Below are 17,790 nucleotides of genomic sequence, written 5' to 3'. Positions count from 1 at the left end.
TTGTTTGTTTTTAAACCCATCCTTCAGCTACCATCTATCGCTAAAGCGCATCCAGTTCTATTTTGCCATATATTTTTTAACTGTGCCGTTTCACAAAAGTTCTGAACCTATGTACATTTTACAGGGAGTATATTTTACATGAGTTGTTTTTAATCCCACATCTGGTTAATTGTAAATGGGAGTTAATGTCAGGAATGTTCACCAGGACAAAACATTAGCATGTGTTGTGGTTCTCTGCTCATCAGCTAGAGTCATCATCCGGATTGGCAGAGTAACAACAAAACAGACATTCTCAGGTGTTTTTACTTGTTGATTTACTATGTTCCACCAGTGTGTCTGAAAATAGACAATGACAGGAAAGTGTCCAAATAGGAGAACACTAATACTCATACCAAAATATAGACAATAGACTGTAACAAAGTGGCATATCACACTCCAGTACAGTCATGGTCATGCAGTGGTTACAAGACATTTAAACAATGACAACAGAACGGTGAGGTTGTACGGTTCTCAGCAACAGTTGAGTAGCGAGACAAACAACCAAAAGTTAGGAGTGCCTCCACTGGGTTGAAGAAAAATAGATGGATTTCATAGTCTTCTGACCTCAAGGAGGTTTTTGGTATCCGTCGACAACGTGCCCCCCCTGAGAATACAAAGTAAACTATAGGTGAGTCCGGCCAAAAGGCAATGAACATAAACCACACACACATGGCCTACACAATTTACAGTGAGAATATTCTGGAAAATTCAACATCTGCTCCCTCCCCAAACCTTCATGTAAGGAACAGTATGATGTTTTTATCTCCCTCAAATGTAAGAGTCATAACATGAGTCTGTTCTCTGGTGTGTGAATCAACCATATAATTCATAAAACGGTAAGGCATTTTAGCATGGTCACTTGTCTCATGTCCTATATGTCTCCTCCGGCAGTCCCTATTGCTTCGGCTAACTTCCTCTTCTCTCAGGCTCACTAGAGACTGCAGCCTGCATCATCTGCACTCAATCAGAATAATTATCTCAAAATGTGCACTCCAGAGCTAGTCAAAAGGGAACAAAGCACAGACCACTGGGAAACACCTCCAGTCATTAGTCATCTCATTCCCTTGGTTTGGAAGAGCACCCCGTTGCCTGGAACCCAGCCATGCATAGCACAGACTGACTGAGAAAAGCAGACAGAAATCCATGCCCGAGAATTGAAGGTTCATACGATTCTCCACATCCTAGGCAGTCATATTACTATTGCCATGTCCATTTAGACCAGTGACGCACAACTCCCGTCTGTAGTCAGTCTAAATCCAGCAAGCAAACAAACTCACTGATTGGCAACACACAGCAAGACGCAGCCCCTGAAGACTAGAGATGTGCAACACGCGGCCATTGGTTCGGTCAAAGTTAGTGTAGGCTATGCTTACTTGGTGGGGTGTGAACTGGCTGAAGAGGTCCTCATACAGCTTTCTCCATTTGTCCACCTGGGTTTGCAGGTCAGCCATCTTACCGGATTCCCAAGAGGGCATTCTGCAGAATCGGGAAGGGAAGAGAATACGTTCTCATGGACATGTGGGATTGAGAAAAGCCTGTGTCTGTAACCATTGTTACCAATCACATTAGCTATGTCTGAGAACTGTTATGGGGCCTGTTTTGCTGTGGCACACATAACTGACTGTTAATGGTATGACTGAGGAAGAAAAACTGATCTGAAACAAGTTGTTATAGGTAGAGGCCTCAGGTCACTGAGGACAAATTGCTGTTACCTGTCACAGTGCTGGCTGACTGTGTCCTCTAGGGGGCAGCACAGCATCTGGGTGGTGCTCTCTGAGCTCTTCCTCAGCTCTGCTACCTCCTTCTCCAACCGTTTCACCTGCTGCACCAGAGAGTCCTTCTCCTCTGACAGGCAGTCTTTGAATCTGGAGGTTTCATTCAGAGATTAAATCTGGTGTTATCCACCGTTTGTCTGTGCTAAATAACCAATGACAACAGAGTGATGGTAGAGCATAGCTACCTCTTGACGCAGCACATCCAGTAGCGCTGCTGTTCACACAGCCACTCAAACTGCTCGGCCGTCTCCTGGAGCTTCTTCAGGCTGCACTCGTTCTCCCGCTGCAGTCCCTGCACCTTCCTCTGGTTGGCGCTACGCAGCTCCTCCAGCTCCTGGGTGTTGGCAGCGTAGCCGCACTGAAGCTCTTCCAACTCCAATACCTTACTGTCAGCCGAAGACACATGAGACCCTGAACTTAGGTGCTTAGAAATGTTTCTAATTTGTGGTCTTAAAATCTATTATGCATCATCCCTCCTGAATGTTGCATGAACAGCCAATATATCTAACCAACATGTAACCTCCTGGTCCTTTTAATGTACAAGCAATTATGACAACATACTTCTCCATGATTCCCCAGTTTCTTTCACAGGCAAACGATGAATTTCAGCTTGAGGGTTTGAGCTGAGCTCATGTTAAACTCTCCTTTATCATACCCCTAGTGCAATGCTACCCCTGAAATCACGATGTGATAACGTATTCTGACTGTCAGCCAATTTTCCATACTGGGGATTCAAAGTCAGCAAGTTATAGCACAGCATGCTTAAGGGCACGTGTGTTTTTGCAGACTTAAAAATCACAAATCCAAACGTTTATTTGACGTGTGACAACCTGACTAGTTGGAGATCTGTTCAACGTGTTTTTAAAACAGTTGGGACTGCTTCACTTGGCTCATGTTTGTAGGAGATGGTAATCAAAAGTTAGGAGTTTCATTCATTTTAATGTTTATTTGCTTAGTGCACACCCTTATCTGGAGTGACTTTACTTTTACAGTATGTCCATTTGTACAGCTGGATAAACCATAGCTAAATACTGCTGCCTTTAAAAAAAAAGTATGGTCTTATGTTTTAAACATTAAGGGGGTCTTCGGTTATGCACACACAATAGTACCATTTACTTTCTCCTTCCCACAGTGCATTGCAGTAGACTTACCTGTGCAGCTGCACCTGAAGGTCCTCTGTCAATGCAGCTCTCTGCAGGTCCTCCGTGTACAGCTCTTCCACCAGGCCTTCCAGCTGCACCTCAGAACTTTGCAGGTGCAGTAGCTCCGAGTTGACCTGTTCCAGCTGTAGGCCCAGCAGTGGAGCATCTCTGAAGCTCTCCTCCACCACAAGATGCACCCGTTGCTGCAAGAACACAACCAGATCCTTGGTGAGGGCCACAGTCCACACAAACAGAAACACGTGGGTAAACACAAGGACACAGATGCTGTATGTATTCAGCACATGCTATTGTAAGACTTTCCTCAAAAATGGAAGGAATTTTCATGACATTTCTTCTATAATACTGTTAGTATTCATGTTATCCAGTTGACAAACTCTGGAGATTTTACACATCTTTCCAATAACACCTACAGTGGCTTGCGAAAGTATTCACCCCCTTTGGCATTTTTTCTATTTTGTTGCCTTACAATTCCCCCCCATTTTTTTCAATTGTTTAATTGCCATATTCATTCAATTGTTTAATAATGGATTTAATTGTCCTCCATGGGATGTTCAAAGTTGCAGATATGTTTTTATAACATAACCCTGATCTGTACTTCTCCACAACTTTGTCCCTGACCTGTTTGGAGGGCTCCTTTGTCTTCATGGTGTTGCAGACTCTGGGGCCTTTCAGAACATATATATACTGAGATCATGTGACTGATCATGTGACACTTAAATTGCACACGTGGACTTTATTTAACTAATTATGTGACTTCTGAAGGTAATTGGTTGCACCAGATCTTATTTGGGGGCTTCTTAGCAAAGGGGGCGAATACATATGTGCGCAACACTTTTCAGTTTATTGTTTTAAATAATTTAAAACAAGTTATTTTTTTCATTTCACTTCACCAATTTGGACTATGTTGTGTATGTCCATTACATGAAATACAAATATTTTTAAATGACAGGTTTTAATGCAGCAAAATAGTAAAAATGCCAAGGGGGATGAATACTTTCACAAGGAACAGTGTAGATAAATGTGGCTAGCAAGCCCACACGTGAGAACAGAATTAGGATTTGACAAGGAATGTGCCAAGGCAATTTTGGTTAGCTTAACTAGCATTGGAATGTATTGAGTTTTTTTGTAATTAGGATTCTACATTCTGCCAATTAAAAGTAGAATATTAGAAAGATGTAGAAAATTGCATGACATCTAATCCATGCAATTACACAACATTACATTAGCATGTACACTGTAATTATACTGTAGGTACACAGCTTCAGAGTGACAAGAGCCATCTGTGGTTGACCAGTGAAAAGATAGAAACAACACGTCAGTACCTGTTCATGATGGACCCTGCCGAGCATTTGATCCTGTTTGAACATCAAATCTATGTTGACCTGCTCCTGTTGGCAGAGCTGTGTGGACAGAGCCTCCAGCTCATTCTGCAGGCTCCTCTCTCTCTCCCTGGCCCCCATGCATTCCCTCTCCAGCACTACTGTACCAAAAGAAGACAACGGCCCTGTGACTGGAATTGTTATATTATCCCCACATCAGAGGACAACTTTCCCTTACCTATTCAAATGATTCTGTCACTGTACAGTAGGTTTGGACTTTGAACCCTGTAAAATCATTGGTGCCTGTTATATGGCTTAACTAGGAACAGTGAAATCATGACATCATTCACCCTGAGAATAGCTAACTGTTAGTGTATTGCTGTTCTTCTTGTAGAACTATACTTTAACCATTATGCAATTGATTATGGTGACATGTGTACAGTACATTGCTCAATGACAGGCAGTCTTCTTTGAGTGAATAGCCAACAGACTAATAATCCAAAGTATTTGATCTAAGTCCCCCCAGTCCCATAATGACCCAATAACTACCAATACCTACCTTTTTCATGTGTCAGGCGGTTACATTTAGCCGTCAGGTACTGGATCTGACTGTTGTCTTCATCGCTGTAGCTATGCGCTCTGAAAAATCTCCTCATTCCCGCTTCCCTCGTTCCTTTACTGTGATTCACCTGTATCGTTCAGCTTCCATGACTGTCAGATGCAAAGGAACAAGCCACTGATTTACTAGCTTCTTCTAGTTGCGTGGCACCCTAAAGACAGAGAGAAACTCCTCCCGTTCTCATATGTCAGCGTTAGGCCTTTATCAGTGTTATTGCTATTTCTATGTCACTTTAACATTGAGACACACTTTTTGGTATTTTTCCAATTCCATGTCTTTGGATATACTAAGGATTTAATTTACGATTTTAACCTTACAGGGCCTAGTTTTTACAGGATCCAAAGTTATATGCAAATCTACCTAAATGGTGCCCCTCAGGCTGTGAATGAAATCGAACATGGCAATCGGACAAGTTGTAGCTAGCAGGCACCTTTGGATGCATATCTAAACTACACCCTGGAGCTATATACACTTACATAACTAACCTTCTGGTAAACAACCTTAAAACAGGTACCTTACTCTTTACTTGACATTTATATTTTGGATCTTATATCAGGGGAGTCAAATCCATAAACGTTCCTAAAGAGGAAGTATTTCCTCTGCAGATAATTTCCTCGGATTTGCATTTGTACCATGACTGAACTTGCTATATAATTATCTAGTGACATGTTTGGGGGGGGGGGGGCTGTGAGGTTTTACCCATCTGAACAACCATTGATCCATTTACAGTTCTGAGGCTAATATGAGCACAACAATGGGGACATCACTGCACTGAGTCTGGGGCCTTTAATTAAGAAGTCACAGCTTATGCACGGCCTTGTTTCACATCAGTTCCTTGCCAGGTGGGGGGAGACGAAACATGGCTATTCCTCCTGTTAGTGCTTGACTACCCGCTTCCATGTGTGATGGTTAATGAACATGTCATTCTCTAGCTTATACACGCCAGTGCAGAACGTATCAAAGCAACTGGATAGAATCAATGGTTTGATCCTGTTGCGAGATCTGAAGGTTTCGTAGTCAAGTTAGAACCCAATCATTTAGTCTCTTCAAACATCTCATACCAAATGCAACTAGGAAGTATTAATATTGTAGGAACTTTATGCATAATTCATTCAATGAGAGGATGTTCAAAAAAGGCTTTTATTTAGAAAAGAAAACCCCCATGCTGACCTCTGCCTTCAAAAACAACAGTTGTAGATAGAAAGTGGCAATTGGTCATCTACACAAAGCGTCCTCTAATACCAATAAATAAAATATTCTTCCCGTTGTGTGAAACAACACATCTTTCACAAAAGGGATCAGTTACAAACCCATCCCATGACTGGATTGACCTGATTATGCAGTTTGTGTGTGTTCATTTGTTTGATAGAATGGTATTGAAAGTCTTTGTACATTTCTCAAACTTTCACTAAGCAATACTCAGTCTATAATACTTCAATTGTGGTTCAAAATGCTATAAATAGCCTAACCTGGATGTCCAAAAACTGTAGATATGCCATCAGTGCATTGCTGTAGGCACAAATGTATATTTTATCATTTGTTTTGATGTATGGAAAGTTTAAACTTTACTTACATAAAAGGATAACAAAAACACCAAAAGCCATTTGTTGTAACATTACCTTTGATAATCAAGGTAACAATGATCATTTAAAAAGTTCAGCTAAACTCACAAAAGGTGCCAAAGGGTTTTCATTATGATCACTATCTTCATGGAGGTTGTGGTCTCTGGAAGACTGGAAATAAGAAGTTGACAAACTTACTCACAATCTGAGTGGGACAGAAAGAGATACCGGATGAATCGGTGCTTCCGATTACTTCTGGATTTTTTTTAGATGGATTTCAGTCTTTTTTGGGCCTCTTCCAGAGACCACTTTTCAAAGATAACTGCTCCATCTGCAAAATAAAAACAAAGAGATCTTAAACACGCAACCTTTCCACCCAGCTAAACAGGCCAGTGCACACGGGGTGACGGATGCTTAATACCTTGCTTAGCTACAACTAGTTCAGTTAAATGTAACAGCACACTTCAAATCTCAGGACACAGTCCGCTGACACCTTTAAGTAACAGCAAACTACACTGAGTGAATGTATGATATCAGCACACCCAATGCAAGTATACAATGACCACATTAAAAGTAGTTTAGACCTATACGGCGAATTCATTTCCTTCAGGGAGAGTACAGGAGAACATCTTAGTGCGGATGTACTAAATATAGAACAAAACATGATATGCCTTGGTAAAAACTAGGGTTCATCCACATTTATTTGTGAAATATAACTACAGTGCAGCCTTGGTTTCCAATTACTGGTATTGAAACCAATTGGTCTCTTGGATACCTGGTAAATCTAGGGCTAGCGGTATTAGTGACCAGGTTATAAGTAGCCTAGATCTTAAGTTGGCCACATTTCACGCCGGCTAGCCTTAATCCTGGGCTGTCTGACCAAGGTTTTTGATGACTCTATTCCAAAGAGAAAAGATGACACAGGGTTACAATGACTTCTAGACAATTTTCAAAAGGGGCAGAATATGCTACGCTACGCTAAACAACCAAACACAAGAGGCCTGTATCAAATGAACGTCGGTGAATAGCTGAGTCATTCGAATTTGATCACTGCAATGGGGGACAGTGCATTGGATAATGCATTATATCAATATATGCTGTATCTACCTTCATATTGAATGGTTTCAAGCTGAGAGAAACTCACAGGCGTTCAGCTTTCAATGTGCTCTTCAAAAACAACCTTTACTCCATGCAAAATATCCAGTGCTTCAGCTTCATGTCAGCACTTGGGGGAGACTATCCTCTCGAAACTGACCAGCACACTACTATACACCCACACTCCCAAAGTTACATATCTTTTATCAGTAAGATATCTTTGTCACAGGAAAAAAAGCTTCCAACCTTCAGACAATGGAAAGAAATCCCAAACCGATGGCCAAAGACCCCTTCCAAAGGTCAATCTGAGTCCAGGTGGACATTTTTGCATTTGCACAGATTAGATGGGCAATTATGATCAACAATATTTTATCGCAACACTCAAAAAATAAGCCTGTACAGTACATGAAGGGAGAAGACTCACAAACATGGAGCAAAAAATAAAAGTCAAAATGAAAGTCAGCACATCCACCTGAAGTCAGTCTGACACTCCACATGACAGTTAAAACAGATTATTGCACTGGTTTCGTGTGTCTATGGACGGGCAGTCATATAAATAACAACAAACAATAATTGCAATCATAACAATAATAATAACAATGCTAGTAATAAACAATTCTGACTTAGCCCCCCCCACACCCCAATTTTACCACTGCTGCCAACTAAAGTCGTCGTTTGTGCCGAAGACCAAAAAGAATCCCAGAATGGTTGTGAAGATGACTACATTGCCTGTTAACACAAGCGCACATGCTCCCCAGGCAATCTGTAAACAAACATAAATAATTCAGTCAACATATGTTACAAAATTCTGCATTGCATACTTTCAATCTGTTTGGACTGAGCAAATCACAGCCCTTTTTTAAGTGTTGTTTAGTAACAGATAAGCATTTCTTGTTATTACACAAATGGTAGCCTATAAGATGTAGCCCGACAGTCCTATAAGGAATGGTCCTTATTCCATTTGTGTAACAGCAAAAATATATGCAATTTAGAAAGCAATTACATGTAACAACAAAGCTAACGCAATGTTGTTACTGCACAGGTATGAGGACAAAGTGTTGTCGAACACCCCGTAGCCTACACAAGTAAAATCACCAAGATGTATACTTACAACATCAGCTCTTGCGAAAATGATGGGCAGGCCAAAGGCTGAAACCACTATGCCCGTTGTGAGAAATAATGCCAGCTCTTTGCAGGCGTTGCTGGCCGAGTCTGTGTCGTCAACAATTCTCCGGGAGATGCAGTAAGGGATTGGGGCGAGGATGTAGAAGAAGAGGAGGAACAAGGGCCAGTATTTACTGTGAAGAGAGAAGTTCCCGTCAGTTATGACTTGGAAAATACTTGATGTGGGCAGCATCATATTATAAAACCTTGCAAGGCATTATACAGTACTTGTGCACTTGACATTAACGCATGAAACATGAATATGATGGAGATACTTACTCATACACTGGAAGAGCACATCCTAGCATCAGGAACATGAGGCCAATAGCCCCACCAAAGGACAGGCTGATCAGAGCTAGAAAGGAGAGGGAAATAAACTAAGCAACTGTGTGTGTGTGTTCATGTAATACTAATTCCTTAGGTCAGAATTGATCATCTGACCATGACCCTAATGCTGTAGCTCCAACGAGGAAATAATCATGTGACAAATCAGATGATTTCACATTCAGGGCCTGGCTGGGATGGATTGGGTGAGGGAATGCAGAATATTTTCAGCTATAATAGATGTTTTTTAGAAAGTTGCTAGCTGCTAGTATTAAAGTGTATTAATTTAACTAGTTAGAACATTGATTTGTAAACTTCTGCATGTCATGATGACTTAGCTAGCTAGATGGTTAACTAGATAAAAGGAGGTTTGAGACAACGCACTTGTTAGCGAGGTCTAACGTCAGCTAATTTAGCTTGTCATAATTGCCTAGCCATAACAATACAACATTAGGTTTGGCAGGACAAGGCTAGTTTCTAACGTGTATTTTATCGATTCGTAATTGCATCATGAGCTAGTTAAATGGCCCATCATCAATACCACAACTAGCCAGGTGCTAATCTAGCTACCTAACGTTAACTGTAGCTAGCTAAAGCGTTACTAACTAGAACACCAATCAAGTTATTAGCTAGCTAGTTACAGTGCCTAGTTAACGTCCTTGCTAGTTGACGTTTTATAATTAGTTAGTTATTTATAACGTTACATAGCTAGCAGATAATAAGTCGACATCAAATTAGTTTGCTAGCTAAGGGAGTTAGCTTAACTGGCTAGCACTCAGGCAGTGTTAGGTAGCAGCACACCATGTCAAAGAATAGCTATTTTGCTCGCTATGTTTGATTGACTACATTTGTTGTAATCCAAATAATTTATTATTTAAAAGTAAGACAGCAACTTCCTCACCTTTAATCCCGGCCATTTCTACAGGACATAAACTCGTCACACAGTCCACGACAACAATACACCCTTAACTAGTACGGCATCAAACAGTCCGTGAATTCGATTTCACCCACAGAGCTGTGTCTGTATTTAGCAACACGCATGCGCGGAATCCCATCAGTCAGAAGAACATATAAAATAGATCATCTGACTAATCAATGTGTATGCTGAAACCCACCCTGTATCTAAATACGTTTGCTAATTATGATGTTTGTCTTTTTAAATGCATGCTGGTTCTTCACTTTTTTTATTTAGCCGTTTTTGTGATTCTATCAATCCGGAAGAAACATAATTGTGCCTCCGCTGGCAGTCTGCATGGAGTGAAAGATGGCGAGTGGAGGAGGCACAGTTGCTTCGCTGTGGACAGAAGTGAATCGTTGTGGACAGAATGGAGATTTTACTCGGGCCATCAAAGCTGTCAACAAAAGTAGAGTTTTACTCTTGTTCACATGTTTGTAGCTGTCAAATCTGAATAGATGTTATGTGTTGTTTGAGGGCTGAATGATTACTATCCAGCTGGCTAGCGACCTAACGTTAAGTTACAACTCTTAGCTAAAAAAATAAATATGCAGCTATAATCAAGCTAATCACTAATTAGGTAGTTTTTGTTCAATTACAATTTTCCCCCAATGATCGGAACATAGTGTAGATTTTTATTGAGAACAGTAATAGCATATTTTTACTCTGGGGATAATATTTCAAAATTGTCAGTCACATCTGAGTTGTAAACACAGTGACGTGTCCCAATTAGCTGGCTAGTTAGCTGGCTAGTTAGCTGGCTAGTTAGCTGGCTAGTTAGCTGGCTAGTTAGCTGGCTAGTTAGCTGGCTAGTTAGCTGGCTAGTTAGCTGGCTACACTGTTTTACTCTAGCTATCCTGTGGCTAGCAGCCTTGTATCTGCTGGGAAGTGTGATTCACAGATTTGCACTTTCATTGGAACATTATTGAGTTCTCTATTGCACACCGTAAATTGAGATTTGATTAAGTTATCGTTGGTGGTGACTGACCTGAAGGAAAATTATACTTTTGCATGTAATAACACTAAGGGCCAATCTGCGATTGCAACATCACTTTTTTTATATATATATTTTTTTATAAATACTTTTAGATGAATTATATACACTCCGTGATTCTTGACTAGAACGTATACATGCCTCATAAACTATGAACTGAGCTCAACTGTCATACATCATTAGAACCCACAATAGAAGCTTGTTTTACTCCAATGTTTGTCAACAGTGTAATTGTAAACCAACGTTGTACAGTATATAACCTCAACATGGTTGGAATGATCATTTTTATCTCATGGATGGTGAGTCCTAGCATTTGTAGCTCTGTCTATGAATTTGACAGGTTACATTTCTCCAGCCCCATCATTAAACTCTACTAAAACAGTGGTGGGGTGTATGCTTTGTTACTGTTAACTGCAGTTTGCCCCTTTTAATCTCAATTATTCATTTCTTCCACAGTTTTGCATGAAGTCAAGGAAGATGTGACAGCCCTTCACTGTAAAATAGTATGCCTGCTGCAAAATGGTAGCTTCAAAGAGGCACTGAATGTCATGAACACATATTCAAAAATACTTGGCAGGTATGTTGAATATGACTTGTGACTTTAACAATGTTATACAGTGATAATCTTGTAGCAATGCAAAATCTATAAATTCTTGGTCTGGTTTGAGAAACTCCTGGCTGTACCCTTAGGTCAATGTTTAACACTTTCTTTGTGCTACCTCAGTGAACTCATTGTGTTTGAAAAGGCCTACTGTGAGTACCGGTTGAACAGAGTTGAAAGTGCTCTGAAGACCATTGAAGGTGTTTCAGAACAAACAGACAAGCTCAAAGAACTCTATGGTCAAGTGGTAAGACTTTATGAAAATAAGAAATTACATTAGATGTTGTTTGCACTGCTTGCCTGTCTACCCTTCAGTGGATGATCCTGCCAGCCACAGTAAACTGGCCCAATGTACTGATCCCTGACCTCCCCTTTGTTCTCACCATAGCTGTACCGTATGGAGCGCTATGACGAGTGCAAGGCCGTCTACACGGACCTGATCAGGAACTCCCAGGATGAATACGAAGAGGAGAGGAAGACAAACCTCTCAGCCGTGGTGGCTGCTATGAGCACATGGGAGAAGGCTTCTCCGGTGGGTCTTCTGCACCCAATTAGAACAGACTTCTATTCGTACTGATCTTATGAGACACTTGGTTATTGAAGCCATCTTCCCTGAGTCTCAATTTAACACTGAATAATACATTTAATTCCATCCTGTTTTTGCAGGATGATCTTGGCCTGTCAGAGACTACATATGAGCTGAGCTACAACACTGCCTGTACTCTAATTGGTCAAGGCCAACTCACGGAGGCTATGAACAAACTACAGGAAGCAGAAGGTTAGGACTACAGACAATTGCAATTCTGCATTCTACAGACATGGCCTTAATTTGAAATGCTGTGCGGTAGGTTTTGTCCAGCACTTTTATGGTTAATGTTGACCCATTTTTTGTTTGTCATTTTTTTCAGAGCTTTGTCGTGTTTCCTTGTCTGAGGATTTGGTGAGTGCGCTATGCCTGTGAAATAAGTTCACAATGTCATGGCTGAGCTTACAGATTTAAAAATGTCTTCTTTTTTTCTTCCAAATTGTGAATCGTAATTTACTTGTCTGGTTTGTGCAGGATATAACTGAGGAGGACATTGAGTCAGAGCTGGCCGTTATCCACTCCCAGATGGCCTACGTTATGCAGTTACAGGGTCGGACAGAAGTGGCGCTGCAGCTCTATAACCAAGTCATCAAGCTCAAGTGAGTGTTATTCCAAAGTGGAATCAATTGAGCCATTACATTCATTTGTATGTGCTATTGTAGGCACAGGACGAGAGAGTAGTGGAATCTGTTTTTGTTGAATCCTAGGCCATCGGATGTGGGACTTCTAGCTGTGACTGCTAACAACATCATTACAATTAACAAGGTAGATACACGCATGAACCTTCGCCGTACTGCTAGGAACTACTAAACATTGAAACAGGCTAAGCTGTTATTGACTGTGTTCTCTTATTGTTGAAGCCATGTGGGCTGACGCTGTTACACATGCTTTCTCTCCTGCAGGACCAAAACGTGTTTGACTCTAAGAAGAAGGTGAAACTGACAAATGCTGATGGTGTCGAGTACAAGCTGGCCAAGAAACAGCTGCAAGCCATCGAATTCAACAAAGCCCTGTTGGCTATGTACACTAACCAGGTATCGGATTTGAATGCATTAACTCATTGTTAAAATTATCCTCCCCTCTTTATTCACAGCTTTATTTTGACAATTTCACTACATACGGATGTCAAATCAAAATCAAATCAAATGTTATTTGCCACATGCGCTAAATACAACAAGTGTAGACTTTACCATGAAATGCTTACTTACGAGCACCTTCCCAACAATGCAGTTAAAAAGTATGAAAATTGACAAATATTTCAAAAGAAAATAGTAACTAAATAAAATAACACGGCTATATTACAAGGAGTACTGAGTCATTGTACTGGGGTACGAGGTAGTTCGGGTGATTGAGGTAATATGTACATATAGATTTGGTTAGGTGATTGATTGAAGTACATATAGGTAGGGGGTGAAAAGCAGAATGTCCGGGTAGCCGTTTAATTAACTGTTCAGCAGTCTTATGGCTTTGGGGTTGAAGCCGTTCAGGAGCCTTTTGGTCCCAGACCAGGGAGAATGGTGAACAGGTTAGACTGGGAATCTCAACGGTCATTGCTGAGTTGTTACGGGCACCCCACAGGCGGACCAGTGCAGAAAGCTGTCGTCAGGCCTCCAGTCCCAGAACCCAGGCCACCCGCGTCCCGTTCTGATCCAGGTGGCTCAGCTGTGCAGAGAGAAGCAACACTCCAAGGCCATGGAGCTGCTTCAGGTACTTCCTGTTGACCATAGCCTAACTTGAGATACGTGTAGTTGATGTATGAATACATAAATATCCATTGAAAGCTCTTCTATGTATAATGCTAGATGTGTGTGTTTCTGTTTTAAAGTGTTTCGCAGACCAGCACCCAGAGAGTGCATCTGGTATCAAATTAACAATGGCACAACTCTATTTGACTCAAGGTAAGGTTGTCTTTCCCTATCCCAATTTTGTTTTGTTTTTTTGCTCGGTAACAAGCAGAAAATAGGCCTATATTTTTTATAATTGAACCTTTCTTTAACTAGGCAAGTCAGTTGAGAACAAATTCGTATTTACAATGATGGCCAACAGGGAACAACTGCCTTGTTCATGGGCAGAACGGCATATTTTTACCTTGTCAGCTCGGGGATTTGATCCAGCAACCTTTTGGTTACTGGCCCAACGCTCTAACCACTAGGCTACCTGCCGCCTATTGAAGATGATAAATTAGATTAGTGCTTAACAGTATAATTACTCATTGATACCTAGTGCTGTGCTATCATGTCATTTGATGAACAAGTGACTCCTGTTCTGTCAGAATTCAGGTGTTTGTGCACCTGACCGAGTATAAATAAACCTTCATTGGTGTCTTCTCCAAAGGTCACGTTACCAAAGCATGTGACATCTTGAGGTCGATCGACGATTTCAAGCACAAACAAGGGATGGTTAGTTGTTACACTTCTATTATTCTACATCTAATCATAGATTAAAAATGTTCTGAATGAATATTACATCATAACACTCCTGCTAACAAATTGAAATTGTTTCACAGATCTCAGCTCTGGTAACGATGTACAACCACGAAGAGGACATTGACAGCGCAATTGATGTCTTCAGCCAAGCTATTCAGCACTACCAATCTGAACAGGTATTAGTCAACAAGCACATTATAAAGAAGTCAATGTAACTTTTTTTAAATACTGGAGTGTGTGTGTTGCTCTTTGTTTCTATAGTAACACTGCATTGTCCACTATTCCACTTTGTCTTCCTCCATCCCAGCCTGGTTCCTCTATTCACCTGGCACTCGTTCGAGAGGCCGCCGATTTCAAGCTGAAGTATGGACGGAAAAAGGAAGCCATCAGTGACCTGGAACAACTGTGGAAGTGAGTGATGCTCTTAACGATTGTTCTGTTTCTACTGTTGTTCTGCAGTGGTGATGCTGGTGTATGTCCTGCTTGCTCTACGTGTGGTATTCAGTGTAACAACTCATCCATAATCTTGTTCCACAGGCAAAACACCAATGACATCCACACTTTGGCACAACTCATCTCTGCCTATTCTTTGGTCGATCAAGATAAAGCCAAGTCGTATCCTTTTTTTCTCCTCTCTGTATCTGAAACTACACATAAATAATAACTTTATTTGGAACGAATGCTTGCAATTGATCCAGCAGTCCATGCCATTGCCACTATCATAGACATTGCCGTTCTGAAAGTTGTGCTACCTCTGATTTGGTCCAGTTCTCATTCACAGTCAAGGTGATTTTACCAGGGATATCATAAAGTGCCTAGAACTGTTTAGTGAATGGAAAAGCATATTTTATTATGTCCTTAGTCCTTTGTCCCAGCCTCAGCAAGCACCTCCCTTCCCTTGAAAGCATGTCGTTTAACGTGGACGTAGATGAGCTGGAGAACTCTCATGGCGCCAACTACGTCAGAAAGAAGGCCGCTATAAAGTACCGGGAGACAACCTTCCCAAAGAACAAGGGTAAGGAGACCTAATGCTTTTAATTAAAGGCTGTGTTAATTAAGCTGCGTAATACCTGTTTTATACATAGGCTTTCACTGTCAATATTATCTCTCCACAGCCAGGGGGATGTTAAAAAGAAGAGGAAGAAAAAGAAGGGTATGTCCTCACAACACAACTTGCAACATATGTGAATATCTTATCAACGTCCATGGGATCGGTGAAAATTGGGGGGCAAAGGGGCAGATCCTTGAGAGGTTTATAAAGTCAACATCTCTGATGGGGAATTGCTATTGTTCTCTCGCCTCTGTTTAGGAAAATTGCCCAAGAACTACGACCAAACAGCAAACCCTGACCAGGAGAGATGGCTACCCATGAGAGAGCGCACTTACTACCGGGGCAGGAAGAAGGGCAAGAAGAAGGAACAAGTGGGTAAAGGCACGCAGGGGGCCACGTCAGGAGCCGCGTCCGACCTGTGAGTAACGCATCCTTGTCTCTTTCATTAGCTCTAAAAAGGTATATGAATCTAATAGTTAAACATTTAATACATCTGTCTGACTCCAGATTCATTCAGTTGGCTCCCTTTTTCATGCAGTGTGTTGCATTTGGCTGGTAACCACTTCATTTTGCTGTGTTTCCAGGGATGCCAGTAAGACAGCCAACAGTCCCCCCACCTCCCCCCGGCCAGGGTCAGCCCAAGCCTCTGCCTCCACCTCGGCCCCCGCTGCCAGCAACGTTGTCCCTCCGCGACAGCAGAAGCCTGCCACTGCAGGGCCAGGGGCCCGCAAGAAGGCTCCTCAGAAGAAGAAAAAGGGAGGCAAGGGTGGCTGGTAGCCTGGAGAACGTTGCAGATATTGAGCAACACATTGGTGACCACCACCACCACATGGCCCGGAACTCACAGAATCATGAGCTATGTCATTTTTTAAAGTTGGTTATAACATTTTTTTAAATATTTACCAAACAAATAATGGTATCCAATTTCTTGTTGTTGAATAAGTTGCAATACATTTAGTAAAAGGCCCCAATGCTTTGTTCACGGTTAGGTTTTATTTTAAGATGCAGAAACAAATGTCTAAAGAGACCTTGTTTGTGTTGTAGACAAGAGGGGTCTTACTAGTTTGTAATGCATATCTTCTGTGCAGAAAAAAATGACTTTTTTCTCTTCTCCCTGAGCCTGAGTATTTGAACACGGTTCCTTGACCGTGAACTAATTTCCTTGACTTGCCCACTCAATTTCAATCACTTGACCTTATTTTCAACCAAAGAGGCAAGCTGTGTCTGTCAAAGTTAAAGTATATTTATTTTTAAATCCCTGCATCGTTTTCGGCTTAAAGTAAAAAGTCTGTTTTTAAACGTAGACTCAGCGATATGATGCAGAAAGTACACAGCAAAGTGGGTCAATTTCTGCAACAACTAAGAGCGTTGAAGCACATTGCTCAACTTCTCTGCTGTTTTGGTCCCTTACCTACCACGCTGTAACAGCGTGAAGTGAACCCGTGCACAGATACTGTGTGAGAGCGAAGTGTTGCATCTTGCTCATCTCTATCGGTGGTGCTGCTCATTGCAATGTAATTTTGCTGAGTCTACCTTTTTTAAATTATTGGCTAGCAGTACATAATTAGGACATTGTTTTAGGAACTGTTTACAATGATGGAAGCAAACTATTTTTGCCAAAATGTGTGTCCCATTGTTGTCTTAATAAATAGGCTTCCTTAAAAACTGACAAACTGATGTTGTTTTCTTGTGGGTTTTTTTTAAACTTTCGCTTTGGAAAGTCTGTTATCTGGATTTATGGTCATGGAACATCTCGTCCGCATTGTATGCAGTGTGCCCTCTTTAATATCAAGCGCCGCCTGCTGGATTTACTATGGAAATGCAAAGCAGAATCGATCATTCGGATGCAATTATGCATCATTGGTGTTGCACATTTTCTGTTCCTTTCCATTCTGTCATTGAAGTCGTTTTTCAGTCTTACATTTGAAATTGTGACGCTACATTCCCCCACTCCCCAGCCAAGACATGTTAAATAGTGTTGACTAGATAGTATACAGTTTGTCAGAATTGACTTTTCGTAGCAGGTTATGAGAATTAGGTTACATTTGGGAAAAGGGTTAGGTTCGGCTGAAATCCACACAAAATCATTTTTTGACGGAAATTTGAGATTGAGCTGT

General features: G+C 41.2%; 3 protein-coding genes across 6 annotated transcripts; 1 reads left to right on the top strand and 2 right to left on the bottom strand.

The window, feature by feature from the left end:
• Positions 1 to 297: 297 nt before the first annotated feature.
• On the bottom strand, positions 298 to 5,566 carry LOC123993467 (hyaluronan mediated motility receptor). 3 transcript variants are annotated; one of them, XM_046295640.1, is made up of 7 exons: positions 4,856 to 5,566; positions 4,300 to 4,454; positions 2,966 to 3,159; positions 2,000 to 2,200; positions 1,752 to 1,904; positions 1,413 to 1,515; positions 298 to 643 (listed from the first exon to the last, which is right to left on the bottom strand). In XM_046295640.1, the coding sequence occupies exons 1-7, from the start codon at positions 4,950 to 4,952 to the stop codon at positions 605 to 607; spliced, it is 942 nt and encodes a 313-aa protein (XP_046151596.1). In that variant the 5' UTR covers positions 4,953 to 5,566; the 3' UTR covers positions 298 to 604. The 3 variants fall into 3 exon arrangements, with proteins under 3 accessions (XP_046151596.1, XP_046151595.1, XP_046151597.1); XM_046295639.1 differs by having other exon boundaries at positions 4,300 to 4,457; positions 4,856 to 5,563; XM_046295641.1 differs by lacking the exons at positions 4,300 to 4,454; positions 4,856 to 5,566 and adding an exon at positions 3,596 to 3,644.
• Positions 5,567 to 6,037: 471 nt separating this feature from the next.
• Positions 6,038 to 10,117, bottom strand: LOC123993468 (leptin receptor overlapping transcript-like 1). Of its 2 annotated transcripts, XM_046295644.1 has the most exons (5): positions 9,962 to 10,117; positions 9,016 to 9,091; positions 8,684 to 8,870; positions 8,223 to 8,335; positions 6,038 to 6,808 (listed from the first exon to the last, which is right to left on the bottom strand). In XM_046295644.1, coding segments are annotated over exons 1-5 (393 nt in total). In that variant the 5' UTR covers positions 9,978 to 10,117; the 3' UTR covers positions 6,038 to 6,807. The 2 variants fall into 2 exon arrangements, with proteins under 2 accessions (XP_046151600.1, XP_046151598.1); XM_046295642.1 differs by having other exon boundaries at positions 6,038 to 8,335.
• LOC123993465 (signal recognition particle subunit SRP72-like) lies at positions 10,091 to 17,342 on the top strand. The gene is given in 20 exon segments (XM_046295638.1): positions 10,091 to 10,424; positions 11,466 to 11,586; positions 11,734 to 11,857; positions 11,999 to 12,142; positions 12,277 to 12,388; positions 12,519 to 12,550; positions 12,671 to 12,795; positions 12,904 to 12,961; positions 13,099 to 13,230; positions 13,775 to 13,903; positions 14,022 to 14,094; positions 14,531 to 14,595; positions 14,703 to 14,798; positions 14,930 to 15,033; positions 15,160 to 15,237; positions 15,498 to 15,600; positions 15,603 to 15,637; positions 15,738 to 15,775; positions 15,932 to 16,091; positions 16,258 to 17,342. Coding segments are annotated over 20 exon segments (2,022 nt in total). The 5' UTR covers positions 10,091 to 10,324; the 3' UTR covers positions 16,451 to 17,342.
• The last annotated feature ends 448 nt before the right edge of the window (positions 17,343 to 17,790 follow it).

The sequence above is a fragment of the Oncorhynchus gorbuscha genome, linkage group LG13 (assembly GCF_021184085.1).
Source record: "Oncorhynchus gorbuscha isolate QuinsamMale2020 ecotype Even-year linkage group LG13, OgorEven_v1.0, whole genome shotgun sequence".
In the NCBI taxonomy this organism is placed as follows: domain Eukaryota; kingdom Metazoa; phylum Chordata; class Actinopteri; order Salmoniformes; family Salmonidae; genus Oncorhynchus; species Oncorhynchus gorbuscha.
The sequence above is the reverse complement of the archived record's forward strand: the minus strand, read 5'-3'. Positions and strand labels throughout refer to the sequence as shown.

Bases quoted from the DNA above. Each gene is read 5' to 3' on its own strand.
- LOC123993467 (XM_046295639.1), bottom strand. From the start codon at position 4,952: ATGAGGAGATTTTTCAGAGCGCATAGCTACAGCGATGAAGACAACAGT. The intron at 4,458-4,855 runs GTAGGTATTGGT...CTTTTGGTACAG, and splicing joins CCGCCTGACACATGAAAAAG to TAGTGCTGGAGAGGGAATGC. The intron at 1,905-1,999 runs GTAGCTATGCTC...TGAAACCTCCAG, and splicing joins TGGATGTGCTGCGTCAAGAG to ATTCAAAGACTGCCTGTCAG.
- LOC123993468 (XM_046295642.1), bottom strand. The intron at 8,871-9,015 runs GTAAGTATCTCC...CTCTCTTCACAG, and splicing joins TGTGCTCTTCCAGTGTATGA to TAAATACTGGCCCTTGTTCC. The intron at 8,336-8,683 runs GTAAGTATACAT...GTTTGTTTACAG, and splicing joins TTTTCGCAAGAGCTGATGTT to ATTGCCTGGGGAGCATGTGC.